General features: G+C 43.5%; 2 protein-coding genes across 2 annotated transcripts in view; both read left to right on the forward strand.

The window, feature by feature from the left end:
• Ppil6 (peptidylprolyl isomerase like 6) overlaps positions 1-21,091 on the forward strand; it is a 28,168-nt gene extending 7,077 nt beyond the window's left edge. Inside the window, exons 4-8 of the mRNA XM_038340844.1 lie at positions 6,576-6,638; positions 6,740-6,887; positions 11,413-11,469; positions 15,359-15,494; positions 20,980-21,091. Coding sequence (XP_038196772.1) covers positions 6,576-6,638; positions 6,740-6,887; positions 11,413-11,469; positions 15,359-15,494; positions 20,980-21,091 — 516 coding nt within the window. The remainder of the gene's footprint in view (positions 1-6,575; positions 6,639-6,739; positions 6,888-11,412; positions 11,470-15,358; positions 15,495-20,979) is intronic.
• On the forward strand, positions 3,505-5,950 carry LOC119820959 (WD repeat and SOCS box-containing protein 1-like). The gene is given in 3 exon segments (XM_038339703.1): positions 3,505-4,653; positions 4,656-4,725; positions 4,727-5,950. Coding segments are annotated over 3 exon segments (1,257 nt in total). The 5' UTR covers positions 3,505-3,761; the 3' UTR covers positions 5,022-5,950.
• Positions 21,092-24,985: the final 3,894 nt, after the last annotated feature.

Here is a 24,985-nt window from a genome sequence, read left to right on the forward strand (position 1 = left end):
TTTCCCTCCGCTGCCCTGTGTGCCACATGTGTCCAGACACCCTCAGAGGCTAGAAGGGTGTTCGGTTCCCTTGGAGCTGAAGTTAAAGGCATTTGCGAGCCCCTTGATGTGGGTGCCGGGAACTGAACTTGTGTCCTCTGGAAGAGCAGCAAGCATGGTTAGCATCTGAGCCAACCCTCTAGCCCTGGCCCTAAAATACTTTAAAATTTCCTAACACCTAGGCGAGCACTACTGAATGTCTGAAAGGAATGAACTGGGATTAACCATCAGCCCCTGAGTCATCTGATCTACAGGATGAGGACTGTCTTAGCGTTTCTATTGCTGTGAAGAGACACCATGACTATAGGAACTCATAGAGGAAGACATTCAATTAGGGCTGGCTTACAGTGTCAGAGGTTTAATTCCTTATCATCCTGGCAGGATATGGCCACGTGCAGGCAGACATGATGCTGGAAAAAGAGCTGAGAGTTCTACATCTTGATCCACAGGAAACAGGAAGTGAACTTTCTTATACAGTCCAGGCCCGCCTGTCCAGGATGGCACTGCCCACATTGGGCTGGGCCTCCTCCATCAGTTAGCAATTGAGAAAATTTCCCACAAGCTGGGTGTGGTGGCACATGCCTTTAATCCCAGCACTTGGGAGGCAGAGGCGGGTGAATCGCTGAGTTCAAGGCCAGCCTGCCTGGTCTACAGAGTGAGTCCCGGGACAGCCAGGGCTGCACAGAATGACCCGGTGCTAGGACCTGAGCTGCGCAGAGGCTTCGTCTCATGATCCTTATTTACCCACTGCTTTGAACAGGAACTAAGCATAGTAGGTAGCCAGTTTGGTTGAATAAACAATGCATTTTTAAAATGCTGAAAACTCTGAGGTACAGAGGAGGATTTATTGTTTGTGGTTAATTCCCAAAGGAAATCTGGAGTTCCACGGTGTTCCCCAGGAATGTCAGTGGCCACAGGGAAGGCAGAAATAGTAGTCGATCAGGCTGAGAAAATGAGACTGAAAATGAGTCTTGGTGCCAGAGGTCCGCAGTTACTTGATTAACAAAGATGTGTACTGCCATGGTGCTGACTGGCCGAGTTCACAGGAAAGCTGGGAAAATGGCTTTAGAAACTAGGTAGGCACAAGGAGGCCACATACCAGGGAAATAACCAGAGCCATGCTAGAGAAATTTGTGGCCAGCAGTCCACCCCAGGTTCATCAATCACTAGCCCTAGTAGGTTCACGATGCCACCGTCATCATGGAAAGTGGCTTCCCAATACTTTTCGTGTCTTTACAATACTTCCTGAGCCCCAGGTCCCGAGGGTACTTGTCCAGAAAATCTAGGCCACATGTTCACAACCTTTCCGTCCCAGGGTGGGAGGAGGGAGAATCTGGGCCCTGCATGTTCTAGCAATACTAGTGAAATCCACTGGGATGTTGTCCAGATAGGAAGGATGGTCAGGTGTTAAGCAGGATGGGGAAATCCAGCAGTTCCTAAGATGATGATTTACTATCCCTGCTGAAGCATGGAGATTTTGTCCAGAAGGAAGACAGTCCAACAGAGCATTTCAGACTACAACATACTCCGTTTTGCTTTTGGGTGCGGTGGGTGGAACCATGCCAAAGCAAGTTGGTGGCAGGCGAGGCGTCTGGAAAGCGCAGTGGTGACGCATGCTAGGAACAATGAAGCATGAATTAGCGGTGGCACTGGCAGCGGAGGATCTACAGTCCCGAGAAGAGACTGAGTGTTTTTACAGGGCGTATTTCTCATGTTGATCCAAGCCGAGGATCTTGTCTACTTCCAGGCTGAAGTGCCCTGCTAAACGTGTATGTTTGTGTGTTTGGCTCCTGGTGACTAGGACGGTACTTTGTATCACATTCATCTGTCATGAGCACTTTCAGAATTATCTTTGGTTTTTACTTTTGGTTGCTATTTTTAAAGTAGGGTCTAGAGCTGGAGAGATGGCTCAGAGGTTAAGAGCACTGGCTGCTCTTCTAGAAGTTCCGAGTTCAGTTCCCAGCAACCACATAATGGCTCACAACCATCTGTAATCAGATCTGGTGCCCTCTTCAGAACTGCAGGCATACATGGAGGCAGAATGTTATATAAATAATAAATAAATCTAAAAAAAAAATAAAGTAGGGACTATATGTAGCCCAGGCTAGCCACAAACTAGGGGATCTCCCTGACTCTCTTGAGCCAAGATTAGAAGTGTGTTCCACCATGCGCATCCAGAACTATCTGCTCCTAGCCGCCCCATAAAAGAAAATCGATTGATGCAAGGGAGATTAATTATGCTAAAATAGACTCTAATTCATTTCCCCATTGAACCATAATTTTTGGCATAGCCTCTTGTCCCTCCCAAGCCTGTGAGGTTTATTAGATTATGCCTCCTGTTGTTTAGCCTTAGCACTCTCTTATAGTTTAGAACTTGTAGTACAGAAGCTAAGAGGGCGAAACAAATTAGTTAGCTGGCACATGGAAATCCTGCATTATTGCCTGTGAGCCCAGCCCTCAGGAAGCTGAGACAGGAAAATTCCCATGAGTTCAAGGTCAGCCTGGGCTATGGCTATGTAATGAGTTCCTGACCAACCTGGGTTGGACATTGTCTGGAAAAAGAACAGAAAACTTTAGATATACTGAGTAGGCTTGTAATACTTCCTTGCTAGATGCTAGACAGCACAAGTATTATTTCAATCTTTTAACTAATAACTTAAAAAGCTTGGAGTGACATAATATAATACACTTAAAATATCATGTGTTTTCTGGATTTTTTTTTTGAGGAGGAAGGGAGGCAAAGTAACATACTGCTTTGAGTTGGTATTCCATGTATGACAGACATGTCCAAAATCTGAAACACATCCCATTACTTGTACGGTGGTTCCTAAGAGCTAAGGAGATAAAAACTAGTGTATTTATTTTGGATGCCTTTCTGTTTTGTATTGTCTTCAAACAAGGTCTTAGTAGCCTGCCTAGGCTGGCCTTGGACTCACAGCAATTCCCTTGCCTTAGCTTCACAAGTCTTGGGATTTCAGACAGGAACCACCATGCCCAACTTTGGATGCCCTTTTATGTGGCTATGTAAAGCCTCAAAAGCATTTATCTCTACCGAGAGGTACTCCCAGTGACAACACGTGAGGACTACTGAACAGGAGAGGGTGAGCGAAGATAACCGGGAAGCACATCCCCCTTCTCTTCCGGGACCATGGGTGCCAAAACTGTAGTGAGAACAGTCGCTGTATTTTCCCAGTGAGAAGGGGTGTGGCTTGGCTCTGAAAATCCAGGACACACAATCGCCAGCTCCACGACATTCACTTGGATCTTTTCCCAGACCTACTCAGAAGAGTAGTGAAGAATCCCTTGTCTGTTTCTGTCCCCAGGGGACTGTCCCTGTTCCTTCCACACTGAGCCCTGGAATCTGAATTTCTAGCTCATGTGTTCCCAGTCCTGCATGAGGTTAGCACTGTTCAAAGCTTTGCTACTGAGAGGTCTATAAACCATTGTGTAGAGTGTCTGGTTTGACTGTGGAGGTGTAGCTTGGCTGTGTGTGTGTGTGAGTGGAAGGCGCGCCGGCTCTTTTGTCTGAGTGTGACCCGGTGGCTCGGTCCCAAGCCTGCCAGTGATTTTCCCCGGGCAGTCCCCAGTGGCCGCCCGCGCTCTCGATTCGGTCCCCGCACCCGGGAAGGACCGAGCCCGCGTCATGCCCCTTAGCCTCCGCCTGGTCCCTTCTCTGTCGCCGCGTCCGAATCAGGTTCCCGGATTCAGACGGTGCCCCATAGATGGCCAGCTTTTCCCCGAGGGTCAACGAGAAAGAGATCGTGAGATCGCGTACTGTAGGGGAACTCTTAGCTCCGGCAGCTCCTTTTGACAAGAAATGCGGTGGTGAGAACTGGACTGTGGCTTTTGCTCCAGACGGTTCCTACTTTGCGTGGTCCCAAGGATATCGCATGGTGAAGCTTGTCCCGTGGTCCCAGTGTCTGAAGAACTTTCTTTTACATGGTTCCAAGAATGTTGCCAATTCAAGCTGTCCAAAATTGACAAGACAAAATAGTAATGGTGGTCAGAAAAATAAGCCTCGTGAACACATAATAGACTGTGGAGACATAGTCTGGAGTCTTGCTTTTGGATCTTCAGTTCCAGAAAAACAGAGCCGTTGTGTTAATATAGAATGGCATCGCTTCCGATTTGGACAGGATCAGCTACTCCTTGCCACGGGATTAAACAATGGTTGCATCAGAATCTGGGATGTATATACAGGAAAGCTCCTCCTTAATTTGGTCGACCACATTGAAGTGGTCAGAGACTTAACTTTTGCTCCAGACGGGAGCTTAATCCTTGTATCAGCTTCAAGAGACAAAACTCTTCGCGTGTGGGACCTCAAAGATGATGGAAACATGATGAAAGTGTTGCGGGGCCATCAGAACTGGGTGTACAGCTGCGCATTCTCTCCCGACTCTTCCATGCTGTGTTCAGTTGGAGCCAGTAAAGCAGCTTTCCTTTGGAATATGGATACATACACCATGATAAGGAGACTCGAAGGGCATCACCATGATGTTGTAGCTTGTGACTTTTCTCCTGATGGAGCTTTGCTCGCTACTGCATCTTACGATACTCGTGTGTATGTCTGGGATCCACACAATGGGGACATTCTGATGGAATTCGGGCACCTGTTTCCCCGCCTACTCCAATATTTGCTGGAGGAGCAAATGACCGATGGGTTCGAGCCGTGTCTTTCAGTCATGATGCATGTTGCAAGCCTTGCTGATGATAAAATGGTGAGGTTCTGGAGAATTGATGAGGATTGTCCAGTACAAGTTGCCCCTTTGAGCAATGGTCTTTGCTGTGCCTTTTCTACCAATGGCAGTGTTTTAGCTGCTGGAACACATGATGGAAGTGTTTATTTTTAGGCCACTCCAAGGCAAGTCCCTAGCCTTCAGCATCTATGTCCCATGTCAATCCGAAGAGTGATGCCCACCCAAGAAGTCCAGAAACTTCCGGTTCCTTCCAAAGTTTTGGAGTTTCTCTCCTACCGGGTTTAGAAGGAAGACTGCCTGTCCTGGTGGGGCCTGACAGACATTCTTCACCAGACAACACCTCGAGCTTTACCAACTCTCAAGCATTTGTTCTAAAGGCTCGGAAGATTATTTAATTTGATTGACTCTTCATTGCTTTTGTTAGTTGAACTTTTAAAGTATTATTTATAGACCATAGAAATATTTCTGAACATATCATGTAATTTTTTTTAAAGATTAACTGTGAAAACGTATACATACCTGTATATATTTAGATACAAGCTGCTATGTATTGAATGGGCCATTCTGGTTTTCTAACTTTCCGTTCTGACCTGTATATATTGCTTCAGTAGAGCCACGGTGTATATATGTGCTGTTTGTTGGAACAAATTCAATGGAATTTTTGGTCTTTTTTATTGGGACACTGAGTTTAGATGATGCTGAATTAAAGCAGAATCGCCTCATAGGAAATGGGATTAGTCAGGATGGGTGGTGTCAGACTGGCGGGAGTTTTTGTGTAACGAAGAGTCTGCAAGAATTGTGTCAGGGAGTTTGAATGTGACGTTTTTAAAAAGCCAGTACAAAGGTAGCTAGAAAAATGTTGTTTTCTCTGTAGGCCTTAATTTTGGAAAGCAGCTGCTTAACCCTCAGAGAATAAAGTATTATCCGTTCTTGTCAATTTGAAAAGATACACCCACTGCATTATTGCTAAATATTTTGTTAATACTAAGGGACAGTTGTTTTAAGACCATGGGTTGTTTTTTAAAAAAAACAAACACATATTCTGTTTTTTTGCAGAGAATGATATTGGTGACTTACCAAAGAGAAGCAATACAATATGTCCGCTTTTGCCTTCTGTTATTTATCTCATCTGCAGATGTTGAGAATGTATGCATTATGTAAAATGCTTGTTTTATATCTTAAGTTTTTAAATTAAAAGACATAAAAATAATACATTGTAAAAAAAATAAACCATTGTGTAGTATGTTATAACTGTTAAACTTGTGATGTGGGGTTTCCCTCTGTATGTTGTGATTACCTTAATGAATAAAGAACTGCTTTGAGCCTATAGCAGAGCAGGGCGGGGCGGAGCAGAGCTAGGCAGGGAAGACTGGACTGAATGCTGGGAGAAAGAAGGGCGGAGTCCGAGAGAAGCCATGGAGCCGCTGCTAGAGACAGACGCTGGAAACTTTACCCGGTAAACCACAACTATGTGGCGATACACGGATTAATGGAGACGGGTTAAATTAATATATAAGAGTTAGCCAATAAGAAGCTAGAGCTAATGGGCTGAGCAGTGATTTAACTAATATGATTTCTGTGTGATTATTTCGGGGCCAAGTGGCCGGGAACTAACTAGCAGCCTCCCCTTTACAGACTTGGTAAAATAAATTTAAAAATTCTATCAGGTCATTAATTTGATGGTTCCCTATAGGTGTGGTGGCTAAGACTGTGCTTGCTCTTATCAATCTGTTCATAGTGCGGTTAAATCTCATCACTGAAAAAATGCTTTTTTTTTTAACGTTTCTAAAGCTTACAAAACATTGACCTGTGTTATTTTTTTCTTGATAATTTCAATAGCATGATTTTGTGTTTTTGGACATTTGTATTGATCTTTCTCCAATTGGAAGACTGATTTTTGAGGTAAGAGAATTTTGATTTTTTTTTTCAAATAAATTTTGAGGCATCTATGATTGAGAAAATACTGAGAGTAATCTTTGAAACCTTTCATTTTTGTTTTGTAGCTATATTGTGATACGTGTCCCAAAACATGTAAAAATTTTCAGGTCTTGTGCACAGGAACAGCAGGGTTTTCTGAGAGAGGTGTAAAACTTCATTACAAAGATTCGATTTTTCATCGAGTAGTCCAGAATGGTTGGATACAAGGAGGAGGTGAGCTGCAAACTTTAATATGACATCAAAGCAGAGTGCATTAACACCATTCGTTTACCTTTATGAATTATAAAGAATTAGGGCCGACCTCCAATTCACAGAGATCCTCCATTCCTTTGTTGGTGTGTTGGTTTTTCGAGACAGGGTCTCACTGTGTAGCCCTGGCTGTCCTGGAACTCACTGTGTAGTCCAGGCTGGCCTCAAACTCACCAAGATCCGCCTGCCTCCTGGGTGCTGAGTCATGGGTACTGAACCGTGCAGTTCATCTGGCTTATTTTCCGTAGGTTCTGGAACCCAACTCAGGTACTTATGCTTGCATGGGGAGCACTTCATGGAGCCATCTCCAGCCCAAGAATTCGATATTGATAATAACAAATGTATAATTTAAAGACAGTTATATGTGGTCAAATGATTCATTAACATATAAGTATTTTTAATCCCTAATATAAGTTCTTTTTTCAGGAACATGGCAAATTAAAAAATGGCATAGAGTAAGATGACATTTTTTTTTAAATCAGAAAGTACTTTTAAAAGTTCAACTAGATACATAAAAATACCTAAGATCACATTTTAAGAAGCATGCTAAGGATGGGAATTTGAAAATGGAACAAGGTTGGGCCATGCCTTTAATCCCAGAACCTAGGAGGCAAAAGCAGACAGATCTCTGTGAGTTCAAGGCTAGCTTGGTCTACAGAGTGAGTTCCTAGGACGGCCAGGATTATGTAGAGAGATCCTGTTTCCAAAAACAATAGCAACAACAACAAAGAGAGAGAGAGAGAGAGAGAGAGAGAGAGAGAGAGAGAGAGAGAGAGAGAGAGAGAGAGAGAGAGAGATGGAGTTTCTCTGTGTCTCAGCAGCCATTCCCAAATAACCACTGAGACTTATTATTACTTACAAACACTCAGATGATAGCACAGACTTGTTACTAGTTAATGCTTATATTTTAAATTAACCCGTATTTCTTATCTACACTCTGCCACTTGGCAGTACCTTCTTTCAACATGACACATTCATCTTGCTTCTTTCTGTGCCTCTCCCGAGACTCTGCCCTTCTTCTTCCCAGGGTCCTCTCAGTTTGGCTGTCCACCTAGCCTCTACCTGTCCAGCTGTTGGCCAACCAGCTTTTTTTATTAACCAGTGAGAGTAATACATATTTACAGTGTACAATAATTGTTCCTCAGCATTTCTCCCCCTTTGTCTAATTTAAAAAGAAGGCTTTAATTTTAACATAGTAAAACTATGTATAGCAAAACAGTTTTATGTAAGAATTACAATTACAATATCCAGTCCACTTGTATTTGGCAAGTTTAGAGAAAATTCTCTATTATTTATCTTATCTTTGTGAGTCTAAAGTTTTATAACTAATTTATGTTTTAAAATAACTAAAGAAAATGATAACTATGACTATCTAGTCTTCAACTCTGCCAAAGACCCCAGAAGGGTGAACTGCTAACTAACAAAAGGGATATCTCGCATCCTGAACAGACACCAAAGTTCTTCTGTAACGTTGGACATCTATCTTTGGCCTAAAGGCCTAGCATATCTGACCGACTTTTTCTGAGGAGCAGGGGATTTTGAAGGACCTTGTCTTGGCAATGTTTGACAGTCACTTTCTTTTGCATTCTGCTGGTCCAGTTTGGACATTTGACTGTCAGCAATTGAGGTAAGGACAGTTTCTCTGCCCAGATGTCTAGCTTTTGCCATAAAGAAAACAAACTCCATATGGAGGTTCTTTGATGCCCATCATCTTTTGAAGTAAATTGGTACTGTCAAGAACAGACATGTTTCATTGTCATGAATAGCCTTAGGTTATTAAAGATACTAAATGTCATATTCTGTAGGCCTTTGAAGTGTTTGAAGACCATCTATCTAAATATATCTGTGTATGACCTTGAAAACATACCTAACATGACTATATGTTTGACTATTTTAGATGGCTATTAATATACGTTTCCTAATTATACATTACATATTTAAATGAGCTACATAAACATCATACCCCAAACAAGAGTAGAAACATTCATATAGTATAACAAAATTAACTTTAAATTTGTATCACTAAATCAAAATCCATACCAATGTAAAATATTTTGAGATTAATGGTTGTTTTTTGCATTAAAGTAGGTTCAAAAATCTACCTTTTTCCTATCATTTCTATATCAGAGACAACAAGAGAGAATGTAATCAAAGTAATAAAAAGCCAGGCAGTGGTGGCACACATCTTTAATCTCAGTACTCGGGATGCAGAGGCAGGTGGATTTCTGTGAGTTCGAGGCCATCCTGGTCTACAAGAGCTAGTTCGAGGATGGGCTCCAAAGCTACAGAGAAACCCTGTCTTGAAAAACAAACAAAAAAGTTTGAAGACAGCTGCTGCCAGTGATGGGAGGAAGGGAGGGGGAAGAAGAGAGAGAGAGAGAGAGAGAGAGAGAGAGAGAGAGAGAGAGAGAGAGAGAGAGAGAGAGAGAGAGAGAGAGAGAGAACTCAATCAGTCAAAGTAATAAAAATTTGAAGATAACAGCTGCCTAGTGATGGTTACTCTCAGGGACTAAGTTTCAGTTGCTACATTTTGTTTCTCAATTTCCTCAGAACAAGACTTGGGGGAAGTAGGTCACAGTATCTGTTGAAGTTGCTTTTCTGTATATCTAAGATTTCCAGATGGCAAAGTGTGCAGGTATTGACTCTCGTTTCAGACAGTGAGACAAGAAAACGAAGTAAGACAAGAAAACACTTTATCTTGAGATAGCTTTAGTCCCCTAGATAGCCTGTTCCTTGCTCACATTTATGTAACAAATTAAAACCTTTCAAAATGTATTAATTTAGTAGACTACTAGCTTCCACCACCCCAAAGCTAAGAAAGTCAACATACAGTCTCTGAGGCCTAGAGGAGAAATTCTCCCATCTGCTGTAACTGCCTTTCTGATGTGTCCATCAATGTGTTTTTAAATGCCTTGATTTGTAACCCTTTTTTTTTTCTGTTACTATAAATTTTCTTGAAACTGCTTCCATATTGGAACATGGAACCTAGCATAGCCTAGCTCCGTGTTTCCTGGGGACATGCTCATTCAAATTCGACTTCAAAATAAAGTATCTTAACCCCTTTGAGGTGAGAACTTTGTTTTTTGAGAGGGATTATTTTGCCTTTTGCATCAATGCGAATAGCATGATGATACTCCATTCACTTTTCCAAATAACTTTTCTCTGTGTGCTTCCTGTTGGATCAGATCCTGATTTTTTTTCTAAAGCAGACCCTTTTTACTAACTTGCTTACAGTTGAATAATATAGCTCAGTCCTTCAGCCAGCATTTATTGAGCACTGTACAGAGGAGAGGATGGAGCCGAAGGCTAAAGGAAGTAGAGTGTACTGATGGGGAGGCTGGGACACAGAAGTCACACCTGTTTACCCAGGTGTGGGTGGATGGATATAAAATAACTTGTGTCTGGAGTCTTTATAGTGGGAACATTGCCGAAGCCAAAGTATGCAGCTCCTATAAACACCAAAAGCAAATAAATAAAAAACCCTCTTATTATATCAAAAGAAAATTTCTTTTCAAAACATTGTTTAAATAAGTCAATCATTATTATGGCTAACGATGTTTTTACAGTGCAGGCTGTCAAATTCAGGGTCTTGTGCATGCTGTGCAAGCTTGCCAATCACGCAAGGGTGACTGGACGGTGAGCTCCAGGATCCATGGACCACCAGCATGTGCCAGCCTGCCAGCTTGTCATGTGGATGCTGGGAATCGAACTCAGGTCTTTACGGTCGCACACAAAACTCTACCATATGAGCTGCCTCCCCAGCACCTGGAGCATCATTTTCATCCACGTTCAATAAGAACTTCCATTTCATCTTCTCGGTTTATTCTCCCCACGCCTCTGAAAAGTGAAGTATGGAATATCTTAGATAGGGTTCCTGTTGCTGCAAAGAGACACCATGAATGTGGTAACTCTCATAAAGGAAAACATTTAATTGGGTGGCTTTCAGTTTCAGAGGTTTAACCCATTATCATCATGGCAGGACATGGTGGCATGCAGGCAGACATGGTGCTGGAGAGGTAACTGAGAGTGGAGAAGGAGCTACATCTTCATCCCATGGGCAACAGGAAGTGGTCTGAGACACTGGGTGTGGTTCCAAGCCCACTTCCATAGCGACACACTTCCTCCAGCAAAGCCACACCTCCTAATAGTGCCAATTACATTCAAGCTGACACATGAAATGACCTGTGAAGGGAACAGATTTGTGTGAGCATCTTCTTTAAATTGTGGTCATAATGATAATTTAACACACACACACACACACACACACACACATATATATAATCATTTCCTGTTTGTTGCCTCAGAGAGTTATGACAACAGAATGAATTTCTAAAAGTAAGAAAGATTGCATGGTGAAGTAATTGTAGCAATGTTTTCAGCTGGGCAGCTTACTCTAGACTGATGTAAGATGGAAACATCTTACATCAAGAAAGCCACCTTCTTCCCTTTGCTAGCACTGTGTTCTCATCTTGTTGTTGTTATTTCTCAGATATAGTACAGGGAAGAGGAGATGACGGAGAGTCTATTTATGGGCCAATATTTGAAGGTAGGTATCTTTCAAGTTTGGCTGTCGTATAGCAGCTGATTATCCAAATTTGAAAGGATTCAAATGAGACAATTTGTGATCATATTTAGTAGAAATAAAAGTTCAAAATGGTGTTATCCTTTAAACTGCAGATTTTTTTTAAAGTGGAGCTTTGTCCTTACTTGATTAAAGACTGGGTGGTGTTCTAAGACAAAACAACTGGGATTGGAGATGGAATTCAATCGGCAGAGGGTTTGCTTGCCTCGCATGTATGAAACCCCGGGTTGGATCTCCCAGATCACCTCAGCACTGAAGAGGTAGAGAAAAGGTCATCAGGAGTTCAAAGCCATCCTCAGATATGTAGCGAGTTTGATGCTTGAGACATCTCAAGCAGCCAACCACTTGGGCCAGTCCACAGCAACTTTGTACACACATTTACTTGCATATTTCTTTAGGATAATTTCCAAGGTATTAGTTAGTTCCTCTTGTTCTACCAGTAGCAGGAATGCTATTAAAGATTACAAGAGTCATGGCAAAATGCCAACAGAACCAGTTTGGAAAGGCTGTCCCTGATCAAAGATGTGGTAATTTGACCTCCACATAAAAATAGTAATTGCAGTTGGTTGGAAACCAACATATATTTTAAACCCACAAGTTCATAATGATACTGTGTTATAAATAAAGTTTAACTGGTACCCTTGGAGAAATGATAGAAAAAAGAATTCATTGTCTTGGAGCTGGAGAGATGACTCAGGGTTTAAGAGAGCATGCTGCTTTTAGCAAGGATCTGGGCTTGGTTCCCAGCACCCTCATCAGGTAGCTCACAGCCATCTGTAACTCCAGCTCCAATGGATCCAGTGCTCTCTTCTGGACTTCATGGGCACCTACATATATATGCACTATACACCTTACCTATATAAATAAAAATAAATCTTTTTAAAAAACTGTTATGAAAACTGAGGTATTTAATCGAGCATGTATTTGGCCTTCTCTGTATGAGATATATAAATCTGTAGATAAATAGCTCAGCTAGGTGTGATGGCACCTGCCTTTAATCCCAGAACGCAGGAGGCTGAAACAGGCAAGTTTCTGTGAGTTGGAGGCCAACCTGTTCTACATAGTGAGTTCTAGGACAGCTAGAGATACACAGCGAGATCCTGTCTCAAAAAATATCAAGATGGATGGACAGATGGATCATCCTTTTATAAAAGTATTCCAGAGGTTAGAGAGATGACTCAGTGGGTAAGGGCACCTACTGCCCACGCATGAAGACCTGAGTTTGGATTCTAATGTCACGGAAAGGCTGAGTATGGTTGCATGTTCCTGTACCATGTGTGTGTCCAGTGGGAGGGTACTGGGCTATGGTCACCAGCCCAGCTCCAGGTTTACGAAGGGATCCTGTCTCAGAAGACATGAAGGGAGGAATGGTGGAGCAGCACACCAGGTATCTTCTTCTGCTCTGGTCCTAGTCACTGTCCTATTGCCGGGAAGACACACCATGACCACAGCAACTCTCGCAGAAGAGCTTTCCCACAGTTTCGGAGGGTTAGTCCATTATCATCACACTGGCGACCATGGTGGGGAAGTAGCTGAGCGCGACATCCCGATCTGCAGGCAGAAGGCAGAGAAACACTGGGGCTGGCACAGGTTTTTGAAACCTCAAAGCCCACTCCCAGCAACGCACCTATTCCTACAGGGCAACACCAACCAATCTTCCCAACAGTCCACCAACCAATGACTGAGCATCTAAACGTGAGCTTGTGGGGGCATTTCTTATTCAAACCTCCACAGTCCAATGCAAGCATGCGCACAGGTTCTGGCACCTGCACATATCACCTGCACATGTGTGTATATACCACATACACAAATACACATATACACGCATCCAATTAATAAATGAAAAGGAAATAATAGCGTAGTAGTGAAACATGGGTGGAGGCCCTTGTTGCATCAGCCCCTCTTAACATCACAGAGACAGACAGCAGAGATTCTATGATGTGGGAGGTCCTTCTGTATATGTATCACTTTTATTGGTCAGTGAATAAAGAAGGTGTCTTGGGCTGTGATAGGGCAAAGTAGAGCTAGGCAGGGGCTGGGGGTTGGAGGGAACTAAACTGAATGCTGGGAGAAAGAAGGTGGAGCCAGGGAGAAGCCAATAAGCTAATAGGCCAAGCAGTTAATTAATACAGAAATTAATACAGATTCTGTGTGACTATTTTGGGGCTGAGCAGCCGGAAAATGAACAAGTGGCCTCTCACTACAATTCTGGGCCTCTGTTGAAAGAGTGCACCAAGGGGTGGGAAAGCCTCTGCATCCAGCTGCAGTCAGTGCCATGACAGCGTGACATATTCCAAAGAAATCTCCTTACTGGGGCTGTTGCGATGTTGTCTTGGCAGCCTTTCTCTGATTTTAGCCCTTGGGAGGCAGAGACGAGGGATCATAGGGCAAGGCGGACAGCTAGATTCACAAATCAGTAAGTTCTGAGTCAATGAGAGACCCCATCTCTGTAAATAAAGTGGGGGTGCAATTGAAGAAGACACTTGCCATCAGCCTCTGCACATAATCTCACATAACTACTATTCTAAATATAGGATTTTACCTGAAAAGACTGAGTGTGTAGAGGTGGGTCCATGAAGAGTTTTGTAGGTCGGGCAGGCCTTGAAATTGCAGTCCTCTTTCCTTAGCCTGAAGCCCATCTATGTAGGTGACTATGTATTAACTAACTATGCTAGCATGGAACCCAATGCTCACGCATGCTAGGTATGTGCTTTGCCTCTGAGCTAAATCCCCAAGCCAGAACCTCATAGTCAGTGAGTGACCCTCATTGACTTGACCACCCACCACCTGTTCTAGTGCATTTGAACTTGGAGGCTGCTGTTAGGTTTCTGTGATAAAACACCCAACGAAAGCAATTTAGGGCAGTGGGAGGCTTGTTTTGGCCCACAGTGTGAGGGTGCAGTCCATCATGGTGGGGAAGGCATGGCGGCAGGAGTTTGAAGCGACAGATCTCATCCAGTCAGTAAGCAGAGAGAGATGAACGCTGATGCTCAGCTCATGTCTTCCTTTTCCTCAGTCTGGGCGCCCAGTCATTGGGTGGTGCAGCCACAGTCAGAGTGACTGTTCCCGCTTCAGTTAGACCTTTCTGAAACCTCATGGACACCCCCCAGCTGTTTCTCCAAGATGATTCAAAATCCTTTCGAGTTGGCAACCAAGACTCATTGTCACAGAAACACATTTGGGGGTGATACTTCTGAAAATGGTGGCCTCGTCATCAGTACTGTGTTCTTCCCACATATAACCTTACACGTTAGCATTTACACCCCATAAACTATCCTTTCCCTCACAAGTCAGCCCATAGGAGGCTGGAGATGAAAACGTATTTGAATATGAGTGAGAATAAGCACAGATTGCTATCTTCATCATCAGCATTGAGGAGCCCAGCTGAGCCAGTTAAGGTGACAAAGTCTGCTCACACACAGGACAGGAAGCACCCGTAACCTGTATAGACGGTGACTCCACAGTCGATGTCTATGCAAGATGCTGCGGGGGAGGGCCAGCCCCACGCAGGCATGAGAACGGTGTTTATCATGTTCGCACTGGTTGAATGGATGAGGTTCTACTGCAGGTAGCACAAGGAAGCCTGCTGTCCTTCACTGGAAGCAATGCATATCCTGAAGTGTTTCTAGGCACAATAAAGACAAGTGAGCTAAATGCTTAACAGTTCTAGTAAGATTTTACAACTTTAAAAAAGTTTGTTTAAATATTTGAAAGTAATCAAAACTAATGGAAATGTCTACAGTTTGCAGGACACCGGCAAGTGCCGTGAAACCTCTTATCAAGTTCCCTTGCCCTTTAAATGCCGTAACTGTTGGAAACGATGCTTCAGTGACCTACGATTATTCTTTCCTAGATGAAAACTTTTCAATTCCTCATAACAAAAGAGGAGTTCTTGGAATGGTCAATAGAGGTCATCATACCAATGCCTCACAATTCTACATCACACTGCAAGCAACTCCCTATCTGGATAAAAAATACGTGGCTTTCGGGTATGTACATGATAGTTTTTCCTGCGTAGAATTCACACATATAAAGTGTTGATGATTATTGTACATAGTCTGATTAGCCAAAAATAGAACTGAATAATACAAAATAATAGACACATCTAACAATAAATAGTTATAACAAATTTGTTATCCATAAAAAAGGAAATTAGGACTGGCAAAGTAACTCATTGGGTAAATGTGCTTGTCGCACAATTCTGATGATTATGAGCTCAATTCCTGGAACCCACATAAAGATAGAAGGAGACCCAATTCCATAAGAATTGTCCTCTGACTTCAACACATGTGCTATGGTATGAACTCCACATAATACATCATATAATAATAATAATAATAATAATAATAATAATAATAATAATAATAAATTTTAAATACAGAAATTAAACACAGCTATGGTAATGTTCCATTTACTCATATACCTATCTGTCTGTCTATCACTCTATATGTCTATATATATCTATATGTACTTACCTACCCACTTACCTGTGATCTTCAGTCTCCAGATCAATATCAATTCTTATGACCACTCATACTATAATACTTACTAATATAGATATAGTCACATGCAGAAGTGAGAAGTTTATGCCATCTCACTTCTGTGAGATTCTCTATGGCTTCATTAGTAATTATTAGAATATTAGCAAGCAGCTAATCAGCCTGTGGACCACAGAGGTAAGGGATGCACTTTTCATCACTCAGTGTTTTGTTCCATGCTCGGTTACTGATGAGCCCACAAGGGGAGCCAGCAGACTGTCTTGCCTGCAGTGATGCAATAGAGCATTTCTAAATATTCGTTAGGTTGTTTCAGTCCCTCGTAGAGGGTCATTTATTGCCTCTGCAACTCACCAAGGACTTTCATATTACTGTTCATTTCAACCACAATAGTTCCCTTAGTTTAATGCTTTCTGTTATACTTCCAGGTTGGGGAGAGTAGGAAATTAATTTTCTTCCGAAGACAACCTTAATGAGATGACTTTTCATTCATAGGTTTAGAACTTAATGAGTTGCTTCCAGTTTTCCTCCAAGTAATAAAGTAATCTGAGTTTTTTGTCTGTAAATTTTTTGTTTGTGAAAATGCATTCTCTCCCTCCCTCTCTCCCTCCCTCCCTCCCTCCCTCCCTACCTTCCTCCCTCTCTCTCTCTCTCTCTCTCTCTCTCTCTCTCTCTCTCTCTCTCTCTCTCTCTCTCTCTCTCTCTCTCTCTCTCTCTCTGTGTGTGTGTGTGTGTGTGTGTGTGTGTGTGTGTGTGTGTTACAGGGTCTCACTATGTAGCCCTGGCTGTCCTGGAACTCACTCTGCAGACTAGGCTGGCCTCAAACTCAGAGATCCTCCTGCCTCTGCCACCCCAGTTCAAGAATTAAAGGCATGAGCTGAAAATGCATTCTTGTATTAATTTTAGATAACTCTAGCTCTTTTCGGATCATCTGAATATCCTCTGCCACCTTGCTGACAGTCTCTACACTCCCTACCAACGCCTTGTGAATCACTAAAGCCGCCTTTCTTAGACACAAATGTGGCTACAGCGCCCGCCACCACCTTCCGCAGACACACACACACATCACACAGTCAGCCTCCCGCACCGCTCCCTCTCCTGCCCTACACCGTTTCCAGCCATCACCTTTGCTTTTCTTGATTCATCCAATATAATTTTATTGGGCACCTGTCATCTGTCATTGCTGATGTTTAGAGTGGAGAGAGGGTGGCAGGACACAGGCTTGCTCTTCAGAGACCTTCGATCCCACCAAGAAAGGCAGATAAAAACAAAGGACCCCATCAAAACCAGAGAGACATACAAAGCAAAGACTGCAGGTGGTTACTGGGAAGGCTGGAAGTGGGAATGAGATGACCCCTCTCTCCAGTTCCTCGAGGAAAAGCGAACTGGGACCCTCACGTGTTTTCAGTGAATGATTTCATGGCTGTTCTTGGGGAGGTCTTTGTTGTCGTCACCACTCTGGCCACAGGGGGGCAGTGTATCCCTTTTATTGTTTCAGCCCAACCCTGAACTCTATGGCTGGCAGTTTCAGTCAGGATGGAATATCTCAACAGGACCCCACAGAATGTTTAGGGAGCTGGAGAGAGATAACAGCAAAACAGACAACCAGTCCCGTTATGGCAGATGAAACAGACCTTCCTGCCCAGGTGAAGCTGCTGCTGCCCTGGGATCTTCTGGGCATTTCTGCTTCTGCAAGTCCAAGTGTGGTCAGCAAGGCCTGGAGACACAGAAGTCTCCTGCCTACCTGACGGCTCCTCTTTCCAAGTTCTAAAGTAGAAGATGCTAGGAATGCTTTATCAGCAGAGACTGCAGCAGTCCACAGCATGGCCTTGCCTAGTGTCCCTCATGGGGAAAGAATATAAAAATGCAAGCTTGTGCCAGGCGGTGGTGGCACTCGCCTTTAGTCACAGCACTTGGGAGGCAGAGACAGGCAGATCTCTGAGTTTGAGGCCAGCCTGGTCTGCAGATCAAGTTTCAGGGCAGCAAGAGCAGAGCTACACAGAAACTCTGTTTCAAAAAACAAACAAACAAACAAACAAACAAACAGGTCTTTGGACTGGAGAGATGGCTCGGTGGTTGACAGCACTGGCTATTCTTCCAGAGGACCCAGGTTCAATTCCCAGCAGTCACATTGCAGCTTACAACTGTCTATAACTCCAGTTCCAGGCGATCTAACATCTTCACACAGACAAATGTGCACATAAAACAAAAATAAATTAATATATATTAAAATGCAAGCTTGTAAGATTGCCATCCATGCATACACATGGAAGAAGTTTGAGGGAGTATGCGTTGGGGATGGTGGGAGGAGAATTTCATTTTCAGGGGGTCTTAAGGTGGGAAGGAACTGGGGGAGGCTTTGTGAGAATGTGAACCAGGTAGCTAAAGTGAAGTAGAAGTTAGCCGGATAGAGGAAGGGGAAAATTACAATTAATCAAATCAGTTTCGAAAGCATAAGGCAGTGCCCTAAGGAACAAGAGAGTAGCATGTCTACAGCTCAGCTGGCCTAGCAAGAGTGCGAAGCCCAAGGGAGAATAGAGACAGGCTGGAGAAAGGGGAGGGACAAGGACCACTGGGCCATAGGTGCCTTGCATGCTTCAGGGTATGGACTTCCTCCAAAGATGATGAGGAACTACGGGAGAGCTTTTAATTTTAAGCTACTTGAGCAGCTTATTGGGCAAGATTTCTATAGAAGTCAGGAGTAAGCTGGAAAAGAATAAAAAAGTATAGAGCCCACTCAGGAAGTCTCGTCATGGTAGGTACAGATGAAGCTTTATTTACAGCACTGGAAGGAGAGGCAAGCTGGGAGGGAGTGGGCAAATGCCAGTGATGAATAAGTCACATTTGTGGAGCTTGATGACTCTAAAAACGCTGAAGGTAAGAGCATAGCAGGGTCCCGATTGGTGTGTTACAACGGAATGTTCTGTAAGATGGAAATCTAAAGTCTCCACTGCCCTATACAGCAGCAGCCACCGGACACCCATGGCCACGGAACAGTTGAAATGTGACAGTGCAACCAAGGAAACATAATTTGATTCTAAAAGTTTTAGATTTTGAATGTGGAGTGTGTGTGTGTGTGTGTGTGTGTGTGTGTGTGTGTGTGTGTGTGCCTGCTAAGACCAGAAGAGGTCACTGGGTCCCGAGAGCTAGAGCTAGCGGTAAGCCATCCAATGAGGGCACTGAACTCTGGTTTTGTGGAAGAGCAAGTGCTTTTAACCAGTCAATCACGGCAAGGGAAGATAGGTAAACTGGGATGTCAACAAAACAAAACTTGTGCACCAGAGGGCATCATCAAAAAGTAGAAACACAACCAACAGCATGGGGAGAATAGGAAATAGACCCTTATCAGGAGTGAGGAGACAGCCTAGCAGGTAGAGTGCTTGCTTTGTGTGCATGAGGCTCTGGGGTTCATCTCCAGCACCCCAGCACAACCTTGAGAAAAGACCTAGGTGGGATATATGCACCTTTTTTCTTTTTAACTTTTCTTTCTTTCTTTGTTTCTTTTATTTTTTGTGTGTTTGTTTGTGGTTGGTTGGTTGGTTGGTTGGTTTTTCGAGACAGGATTTCTCTGTAGCTTTGGAGCCTGTCCTGGAACTCACTCTGTAGACCAGATTGTCCTCAGACTCACAGAAATCCACCTGCCTCTGCCTCCCGAGTTCTGGGATTAAAGGTGTGCACCACCACTGCCCGGCTGCACTTTACTTTTTGAGATGCCGTACTCATTGAAGCTGGGGCTCATCAGTTTGGCTTAGGCTGCCGCGGCCAAAGGACTGCAGGATCTGCCTGTCTCTCCCCATCACCAGCCTGACACTGGGGATTACATATGTGTTCCACTGTATCTGGCTTAGGTGGGCATTAGGGTTCCTCACCTAAGACACTTAACACAAGATGGCAGTCTTCCCAGCTTTCATGTTGCTACCTTTTAGCCGAAAACATCAGAAGTCAAGCATCACTTCTCTGGCATTCTAGCTCATAGCCAGTGAGTGCCTGCAGAGGTCCAGACTGATGTGGGCTTGCATGCTTATTCATATACCCAAGGGGTGGTAGTTGGGTGACAGGCTTTGAACAAAAGTGTGCCCCTGCCCTCAAGGGAGAACCAGAAGTTAACAAAATGAATGGATGAAGAATGAATGAATGAATGAATGAATGACTTCGGGGTTAGTGAAGAGGCTTGGTGGGTGAAAGCACTTGCCACACAAGTCAGATGACCTGGAACCCCATGGTGGAAAGAGAAAAGAAAGTTGTCTTCTCACCTGCACACCTCTGTACACCCACACTCACATAGACCCTCCCTGACCCCCACAGACACACACACACACACACACACACACACACACACAGTAGTAAATTTAAGAAAAATATCCCACCTCTGTAACCCCCCCCCCCAATAGTGAGGGGGGACTTACCATAAGTCCCGACCCTGGAAACCTTTCCCAAGAAACAGTCTAGAGTTGAGAGCTGGTAGGCCAGGAGATGGCTAGGCAAAGGGAAAGGGGACAGCTATGGCAGGAAGGTAGTACCACATCCTGAAAGTGCAGGAGGCCGTCCTATGTGGAGCAGAGCAAGACATCTCTGCCGGGCAGTGGGAGGCAGAACAGGCAGGCATTAGGGGGCCTCAGGAGAACAGTGAGGAAGAGTTGAGAACAGGGAGGTGACATCAGGCTTGCATTTCTGATGGTTCCCTCCTGACTGCAGTGAGGAGGACGGCTGCCAGCAGGGTGGACAGGTGCCAGAGCAGATGCAGAGATGCTGGCTAAAAGCTGCAGCAGCAAGCAGCTTCAAGGCACGAGGGACCACTGTCTGAATAGTGGTGCTGGGCATACAGGCAGCAAAGTGGACACATGGAGAGCCATTTTGGATATTTACAATTACAGTTAATTTGTAATAGCCTTCAATGTGTTGGGTAGGACTCCATTCGTGAATGTAAGCTAGATGTGGAAATCCAAGACTGCTCAGATGTTTATTCCCTCCTGTGCAGGCAACTAATCGAAGGAACTGAAGTTCTTAGACAACTGGAATTAGTGCCAACAGAGAATGAGAGACCGACGCTTCTCTGCAGTATTGCAGACAGTGGAATTCTTTATACCTGATTTTCACATCAGTTAGAGTTTCTGCGATGATTTATTACTGTGCGTTTGATCAGCCGTTTCTGTATTTAATTAAATGGTGCTTGATAACGTTTGATTCCAAGACTGTAGCAGACACAATAGGTTGGTTCATCTAACAGTCATTCCTCTTTTCCTCTCCTGCCTCTATCACAGAGAGACTATTAAAACAAAATACTCAATTTCCCAGGTCCCTTTACAACTGGAAAGGCCTTTTGAGAGTCTGTGGCTAGTGGGTCACTGGAATGCCAGTGATCTTCCCACCCCTTCATCATGTCTTGAATACAGATAGGCTGGGAGCCAAGAGAACTGCTGGGCTGTCAGCCCCACCTCACCACCATGACCTCCTCTTTCTGGAATTTTTACTACTTAAGACAAAGAGAACTCTGGTTCTATTCCTGTGGTTCTTTTGTTACTTGTGGCCCCAAATATTATTAACCTATCTATGTACCTAGAGAGTTTTTAGTCTAAAGCATTTGTAAATAAATTGTGCTGTTTGTAACTACATTCCTATCATGATAAACTTGGTCAATAACTGACACAATAGAAAGCCACAATTTAGTGTGGTTATATTGCTTATGCATAGCATGCAGGAAGGACACATGGATTTGGATGTTGTAAATATAATCCATGTCTCTAAGCTTTTCCATATGAAAATCAAAAGCTTCAATTGATCCTTGTGGTAACTGATCCCAGTGACATTGCCGGAATTCTCTCTGTCTTATCAGCTGCTCCATCTGAAGGTCCCTAAGGCTACCTCACCTGAAGCGAAAGTGTAGTAAGCTGTGGGCAGGCCTGTTTTTCATCCCGCCGGGATCCTACATGGCTAGCTTTACACATGAAATAACAACACACAAATTGTGAAGAGCTGCGGGCTGCATTCCTGTCGCCCTGCTCCCGGCTGCCTGGCTAGCTTATGCCCCGAAATAACAACACACAAACTGAATTCATTTAAACACTGGCTGGCCCATTAGTTTCAGCCTCTTATTAGCTAATTCTCACATTTTGCTTTAACCCATATTTAGTAATCCGTGTAGCACCACGAGGGGTGGCTTACCGGGAAGATTCTAGCCTGCATCCATCTCGGAGAGGAGAGTCATGGCGACTGCTTGAGCCATCTGACTAATTTCCCTCTTTCCCAGCATTCTGTTCTATCTAGTCCACCTATCTAAATCCTTCCCTATAAAAAAGCCAAGGCAGTTTCTTTATTAACCAGTGAGAGTCCTCCATCAGGAAAGCTTTTTAAATATAGAACAGCAGGCCCTGTCCTGAGTCACAGTCTGCAAGAGGTAGAATCTCAAGATGGAGACAGGAGACTTAGTTTAGTTCTTTCTTACTTGGACAGCTGAAGACCAGTCATCTGGGAACCACAATGTGACAGAATTATCTGACTTCAGCACCCCTGGCAACTCTTACTGGTGACCCTCAACTCCTACCACTACCTCTGTCCTTGTGCCTCTCTCCCACTTTCCTGAGTTTTCTAACCCAGCTCCAAAGGTGACTTGTCTCCAAGGATGATCTCCCCTTAAACCAATTCTGAAAAAGACGAGCTGTAAATTGATTTGGGGCTTGCCAAATATAGGCATAGTATTTATTTTGAGATGGTTACAGATTCACAGGAATCTTGCAAAAGTAGTGCAAAGAAGTCTTATGTACCCTTTACCCAGTTTCTGCAGAGTTTCCATCCGATGTAACCATAGTACAATATCAAAATAGGCAGCTAACATTGCTGCAAGTGTGTGATACCATTTCATCATGAGAAGCTTTGTGTCACACATAATGAAGATCCACCACCCCAAAGAATGCCCTTGTTCTACCCCTTGTTCTTACCTAGCCTGTTTTAGCTCTGTATCATACATACACCAAATACAGAGCTCTAATGTAGATGAGGAGAAAGAACACGGCCCATTCCACATCGCCAACTGACCCAGAGATGGCACAGTGTTAAGAACATGTGCTCTAGAGCCAGACTACTCAGGTTGGAAACCGGGCTCTGCCCTTTCCTACCTGCACCAACTTAGGCAAAAGCTTCTCTGGACTTTTGTTTTCTAATGTAAAAAATAGATGTTGTTATCCTTGGGTTGTTGTCTAAACTCAGTAACTAATAATTGTATAAAGAACCTAAAAGAAGACTTGGTATGCTGTAAGTGTTCAATAGATGGGTGCTCTATTTGATAGTCAATAAATTACTTATGAATAACCAGTGGGATATGGCCTCTGAATGTGACTCTGTAAATGTTCTCCAAGACTTATCAACAGCCGCATCAGATTGAGCTTCTTCATCTTCCTAGAGCTCTGGGATATATGAGAATCCATAATACTCTTTATTTATTTTAAAATCCTAAAACAGAACCTCACTATGTAGCTCAGGCTAACCTTGAACTCACAATTGTGTTTCCTCAGCCTTCCAAGTGCTGGGATTATATGTGTGTGCTGCCATATCTGAATAACTAAGCCCTAAATTTTCTGTGAAGCCCCTAGACCCTCTCTCTGGACTCAGATCATACTGGTGTTATCACAGAAGGGAACAGGGCTTGCTACCAAGACTTACCAACCATTGAGACAACCAAATTGGAGCTCCTGTGCTTTCCAAGGATCCTGGCTAAAACATCACCAGCATTTCTAGTGGGAAGCTACAGCAGTGGGCTTGCATGTTTCCATCCGATTGTGAAAGAACTAGGATGTGCACCTGGTACAAGAAACTGATCCAGTATGGGGCATAGTGGTCCACACTTGTACTCCAGCACCAGGGAAGTGGAGGCAGGGGATCAACTAGCATGGGGTAAATATTTTTCTAGTCCAGCCTAGGTTACTCGGCAAGTTCAGACCAGCCTGGGGTATAAAGAATCTGTCCAAAAAAAAAAAAATCCTATTTCCTTTAGCAGCAATGTAAAGGTAGAATTCTACCAGTCTTCAGAGATGGCAAGTTCATGATCCCTTTGTCCAATTCTTCACTACAGAAACTTTAATTTCAAATCTGGATGTTCTTAAGACCACCATTTAAAAGTATATATGTTGATACTTCCATTCTGGAGGTAGAGGCAAGAGGATCAAAGTTCAAGACAATCCTTTACACATGGTAGCTTGAGAACACCCTAGAATACCTGAGCCAAATTTAAAAATCTATCAAAATAAAAATAGCATTTGCCCCCAACTATACAGTTACTGATTATGATTACTTGGTAATAAATGAATGGTCCACCAACAATAAGATTCCAGATTCTTGAATTTTTGCAGTTTATATTTTAAGCTAAACATGTTTGTTCCAGACTTACCTTTTCTACAATGATGATAATGGTCAAATTACTTCACCTTTTGCTGACCTCATTTGTACCAATAATAGAAATGAGAAAGTTATGTAGTGGCATTTCACTTGTATTTTAATAAATAAAACGTGCCTGAAGATCAGAGAGCAAAACAGCTGCCCTGGTCAGCCTTACAGACCAGGCACTGCTGGCACACATCTTTAATCCCAGTAGCCACACTAGTTTGCCACAGAAATCAGGCGGCAGTGGTGCACACCTTTAATCCCAACACTAGAGAGGATTATAAAATGGGAGGAGACGGCTCTCAGTCACAGTCTCATTCTGAGATTCCTGGAGGCAGGATCGCCAATTCAGACTGAGGTAGAAGTAAGAGCCAGTGGCCGGTTGTTTTGCTTTTTCTGGCCTTCAGGTTGAACCCTAATATCTGTCTCTGGGTTTTTATTAATTGTGCTGTAGAAAGTCACTGTCTATTTGCTGCTTCTAAGATTTCCATGATTCTCTGAGTAAACCTACAAAGCCAACACCTGCTTTGTTCGGGGGGCTTCACTTTTGTTAGTAAAATAGGACTACATCCGTCTATCTCTATGTTTTGAGGACTGAGAAGCAAGCAAAG

This window comes from Arvicola amphibius, chromosome 8 (genome assembly GCF_903992535.2).
Source record: "Arvicola amphibius chromosome 8, mArvAmp1.2, whole genome shotgun sequence".
In the NCBI taxonomy this organism is placed as follows: Eukaryota; Metazoa; Chordata; class Mammalia; order Rodentia; family Cricetidae; genus Arvicola; species Arvicola amphibius.